The 5,541-nt window shown below is 38.1% G+C and overlaps 1 protein-coding gene across 1 annotated transcript; it reads right to left on the bottom strand.

The window, feature by feature from the left end:
• Positions 1-220: 220 nt before the first annotated feature.
• Positions 221-5,194, bottom strand: LOC124833279 (putative carboxylesterase 16). Its single transcript, XM_047307715.2, has 2 exons — positions 4,150-5,194; positions 221-1,341 (listed from the first exon to the last, which is right to left on the bottom strand). Exons 1-2 carry the CDS (start codon positions 4,911-4,913, stop codon positions 804-806), a joined length of 1,302 nt encoding a protein of 433 aa, XP_047163671.1. The 5' UTR covers positions 4,914-5,194; the 3' UTR covers positions 221-803.
• Positions 5,195-5,541: the final 347 nt, after the last annotated feature.

The raw sequence follows: 5,541 nt of genomic DNA, 5'->3' as shown, positions 1-5,541 counted from the left end.
GGTATTAAGTTTTAACCATGATAAACAGCCTACACCATCTCTCTGCTTCATGAGAGGTTCAATTCATAGATTAAACCTCCATATGATTTCCCTACCCCAGGAGTTCAAGGGTAGGCGGGCAATTACCTCAAGATTTGTGATAATAACCGAGTCAATCCAGTGAAGATCATAGCATATTTATAGCAGTTTAACGTCTAAAAGTTAACAATCAACAAGAAGATAACGATGAAATAATTGTCCTCGATTGCTAACATTGTGTACAACAAAGTAAACTAAGCAAAATTGGCTCTTGCTTTCAGCTAATATTATTAAAGAAACTCCATATCTTGATCCTAGAGAGCATCACTAAAACGTATCTTAAGGGAAATTGTTTTTTAATCTGAAATCTCTATGATATCGAAGATCAATAAACTGGTATCTTGTACAAAATTAATTAACAATGAGCTCCTACTTCAGGTGACCCTAACGCTAAAAGAATTGATAACTAAATTTTATATCGAGAAACAGTACATCATAATACACAAGGAATAGTGGAACAGGGGATTCCAAATGCAGAGTGAATGAGGTGAAAGGCTCTCTCTGACTAGTTCAACTAATCCGCTCTCAAACAACTCTATCTTACAACAAGAACTGACAGGTGGAGGGAACACGGAACCGGTCAACCATCGAAAAAAATCTTGTGATATAATCACATGCCCCTAGGCATGTATATACCGGTGGTAGCAGAACTGCGGACTTTAGATAATTTCAATGAGGAAAAAATTTTCTCACCGATCATCCTCTTAATTTCTGGTATATCCTACTCAATATGAGAATTCGTGACCTCGAAGGGAAATATATTTCTTGACCCAGATGGCAATGTCCTCAGCACAAACCTGGGCCTGAGGGCTTTTGATAAGGATGTCAAGTGTTGCAAATTCATGGACTGCATCTTTATACTCATAAACAGGTGCATCAACATTCACCTTCCTAAGCTCCTCTGAATATGCAATGGCACGGTCCCTCATCCAGTCGTGTTCTGCCACCACTGTCAATGTTGGAGGTCTCTGCTTTAAAGGAGGTCCCTGGCCTGGGACAAGGGGATTGGCAGCTGGATGGTCTAGGCTAAACTCCCCCTCTGGTAGAAATAGTTTCCATGCTAGCATACACATGGCCTTGTCATAAAAGTAAGAGTTTGCCAACTTTATTTCAGAATGAGTGGGCACACTTCCAATAAAAAATGGATACATCAGGACCTGTGCCACCACCTTGACCGGGTCCAGAAGTGAACCTGCTTCTACAGCTTTCCGAGCCACATAGTCTGCAATATTTGCACCACAACTCACACCAAGAAGAACACATCTAATACCAAAGAAAAATAAAAAGGTTAAGCAGTGAAAAAGTAGATCACATAACTCCCAACAAAAAAGATTATTAAAAGAAAACACAACAGCTTATCTACAAACCAAGTTAGCCTTCAACTTTCTCTCTCTTTTTCTTTTTTCGGTTTCAAACAAGACCAGTTATTTAGAGGAATAGCATTCCATAACATTTACGTCCATGTCCAAAGGACGTAGATCAAGTCTTTGCAAAATCAATAGTCCAGAAATTACTTAGAAGCCGAGTGCCTACTAATATATGCTCTAAAACGTAATTTACTATTTGAAAATTTACATTCTCAAGAAAAATTTAAATATAGAATATTAACAGCAGGAAATTAAATAGAATAAGAATGATTCCCAAACTAAGTTTCACTGTATGTATTGAAGTTGTTAAAGGGAGACAAAGGGAGACACCAATAAATCTTAATGTAGGTATGTAGAGATATACGCAGAAAAGATTCATCAAGATCAGAAATTCTTAGTCAACACTAAGATAAACTGAATTCTAAAACAGTGCACAAAATGGAACACAGAATGACAAGGAAATCAAAGATTCATGCGAACTGTGAAGCCATTACAATAATAGGCTTCATTATAAGCACGTGTAGCTTAATCAATATACTAGTAGTTGATTGTAAGTATTAGAAAGTAGGTTTAAGTCTAACGCAACCCCACAAATCAGCTTGTATGGTGAGGTTTGCACCCCACTTAATTATTATAATTTGGCCTTATCTCTAGTTGATATGGAACTTCTAACACACCTCCTTTAGGCCGAGGTATAGACATCTCGAGTGTGATAGTAGACTTAATGGGTGGTCCGATAGCGGTCCGACAACAAGTGGAAACAGAAATGCTCACATAGAACTCGCTAGGATAGGCTCTAACCATGACTCTGATACCATATTAAGAAGTGGGCTTTAAGCCTAACTCAATCCCACAAACCGGCTTATATGGTGAGGTTTGCACCCCACTTAATTATTATAATTTGACCTTATCTATAGTCGATACGGGACTTCCAACAATAAGTGTTAGCACTACGTTCATATACTGGAATACACTAGCATCATGAAGGTTGAGACAAATTCTTGTACATTTCAAATAAGTCTTTTAACACAAAATTATAAACTCAGAAATTCCAAAGGAAAGATGGGATGCCATTATGTGTGTGTGTGTCTATATATATATATCTATATATATATATATATATATCTATATATATATATATATATATATATATATAATAAAAAACTGAAATCTGTTACTAGCAATGTGGAAAAGAAATCATCAGACCGAGATCAAAAAAGGTCAAGTCCAGCGAGAAAAAGTTTCACATAAACCAGTGTTTCAGAACCTTAGGTCCACCAGCCTTTTTCCCTTTATGATCAAAACCCTCTAATTTCCCATCAGGATGGCCTGTGCTAACATCAAGTTAAATCCACCAGAAAATACTCTTCAGGACATCATCACTTTACCTCCCCTCTCTCTCTCAATGACATTTGTGTTTTTCAGTAAATCACTAAGTTATAAGAACTAGGTTAATTAGCTACAGACACTATCTAAAAGTGAATGAATCCATGTCATCAAACATAATGTCTTTAGATAAGATGCGATGAAGCTTATTACGCCTTCTGCAATCAGCTTCTCTAGAATATTAAGTTCAAAGAACTTGGATAATTAGCTACAGACACAATTTAAGTTAATAAATTCATGCCATCAAATATCATGTGTTACATAGGATAAAAATGAAGCTCAGTCCTTCTATAGACACAAACCAATCCCAATTTGGAAAGTGAGATGGGAAAACATGTTATTCTACCAAGGAAAGGGTAGCATAGAACTATACACAAGTAAAAGATTTCATTTGATTAGAACCTAAAGAATTAAATAAACAATAAAGGAAAAAAAGATATTGTGATGGTTTTTGAAAACCATATCTACTCGAACAACGTACCATAACCTCAAACCCCAAAAGATAAGGAATTTCATCACGTTAAACATAATGCTCTCTCTAGTCTCTGCAATAACTGAGAATCCCAGACCACATATATGCACATATCTATATTTTGGCACATGATGCATCAAAATGTAATTTTATTCAAGAAAACTAAAGAGGGAAACAGGTTAACCAGTAAAATAAGGCTGAATACATATTATTGTTTCAAGTCCGAAACTTCCCTAAAATGGTCTAAATCAAACAAGTAAAACAAAAGTGAAAGAATAACTCTAAAGACATCTCCCTAGAAAACACTAAGATTCTGTTTAGATAAATTTTTCCACAAACACTTCCAACAACATAAATAAAAAGAGAAAACAAATCAAACTTCTACCATAATAAAATCAACTTTTGGAGAAATTAGATAAAAGAGTTTCTAGGAGAAACTCAAATTATTTTATAGTTTTTACTTTTGTCTTCTATAATTATTATGGAATAACAAATCGGTCTCGACTTCATTTGCGATAAACATCAGATTAACAAATCCAACCAAAACACGCTGCCTCCAAACTGAAAACCCCACAACTACTCAACCTGTCACCTCCTCCCTAACTCAGATGCCTTGATCAGATTGGTACACTGCTCTCCACTCTCTAATCACTATCAACACTTCGAAAAGACAACGAAGACAAAGAAAAAAACACCGCACCATTTATATCAATCACAACAAGAATCACCATATTCGTATCAGTATCACCCGCAATCAGAAACTATAAAATGTACGAACAGATCAATCTACAAAATTCATGTGGAAATAAATCAAACGAGTGTGATACGAAAAGAGTGAGTTACAACCTAGATGGATTTGCATGAGCAGCCAACCAAGGTTCAACTACTGACGCTCCAAAAGAATCAACAATATGCTTGTGATGACCCTCAAATTTCCTCCCTCCCAACGACTTACTACACTCCGCCAAATTTGCCTGCTTCGCCAGCCAATTCAGCACCTTCACCCCGTCCTCAAACGCCGCCGGGAACCGATTCTCCGGCGCCAGCCGGTAGCCGACCGCCACCACCACCGCGTCGCAGAGCTTCGCAATCCTCCGGCAGAACATATCGTTCGCTACCGAATCATTGCTCCCGCTCACCCACCCCCCGCCGTGGAACTGTAACACCACCGGTAACTTTTTCCGGCGACCGTCCGCCGCCGGCAAGTACCCCCGGTACTCCCCGGCGCTGCTCCGCCTCGTCTCCTCCCGCGGCGTAAACACTGAGGGCTCGTAGCTATTTCGCCGCACCGCGCGCGACGACGCCGTTTCAAGGTTCCCCGCGGATCCAGGTTCGGATTTGTAGATAGTTTTGGATTTGGGTTCGGGAGAGAGTGCGGAATCGGGGAGGAAGATTCGGACGGAGAGGGAGGTCACGGGATCGATGTGGATATCTTTGGTGGCGATGCCGTCGGAGAAGGAGGGGTTGGCGGCGGCGACGGACTCGTCGGGTCGGGTCGTAACACCGAACTGGTTGGATTCTTCGGACGGGGCATGGATCTGGTTCTGCAAACGGTTCTTTAGGAGAAACTTAAAGAAGACGCTGTAGAGTTTCACCGCCACGGTCGGCATCGCTGGTAGAATCAAATACTCGGGGGTTTGCAGAAACCGGACAACCGTTAATTAGGATAATTTCATGGCTTAATTTGGATAGGATTAGGTTAATTGAGCTTGAAATCACATGAGACTAGGGTTTTTTCCGTTCTGTTATGAGTTTGAAGGTTTGAATTGAATGATTCTGATTTGAAGCTTGGGTTTGGACGACGGTGACGAAGGTAAGAGGGAGGAAGAAGAGAAGAAAGATGACACAGCACGCAAAGGGTGAGAGAAAAAGAAATGAGATTTGAATTGATTTCTCTTTTCTTATTTTCTTTAAAATAAAAAAGTGTTTGCCCTTTTGCATAAACAAGCTACGGGGAAAATATATTTATTCATTTTTAATAATTAAAATTTATAAGATTTTAACCTTTGCTAGGTATTAAAAACTGGCTTTTGTTAAATGTACAAGTTATATTCAATATGTTTTTATGAATAAATAATGAAAATGTTGAAATTTATTACTACATTGCTAATTATACAACTGCTTCAAATATTATTGTCACATACACTGTCTAGAAGTGAAAAATAACTAAATATAAAATAATATTAAATCAAAGTACAATAAATTGCACATATTGTAACTATTTTAAATTTGTAAATA

The sequence above is a fragment of the Vigna umbellata genome, chromosome 4 (assembly GCF_029865625.1).
Source record: "Vigna umbellata cultivar VRB3 chromosome 4, Vumbellata_1.0, whole genome shotgun sequence".
NCBI classification, from domain to species: Eukaryota; Viridiplantae; Streptophyta; class Magnoliopsida; order Fabales; family Fabaceae; genus Vigna; species Vigna umbellata.
The sequence above is the reverse complement of the archived record's forward strand: the minus strand, read 5'-3'. Positions and strand labels throughout refer to the sequence as shown.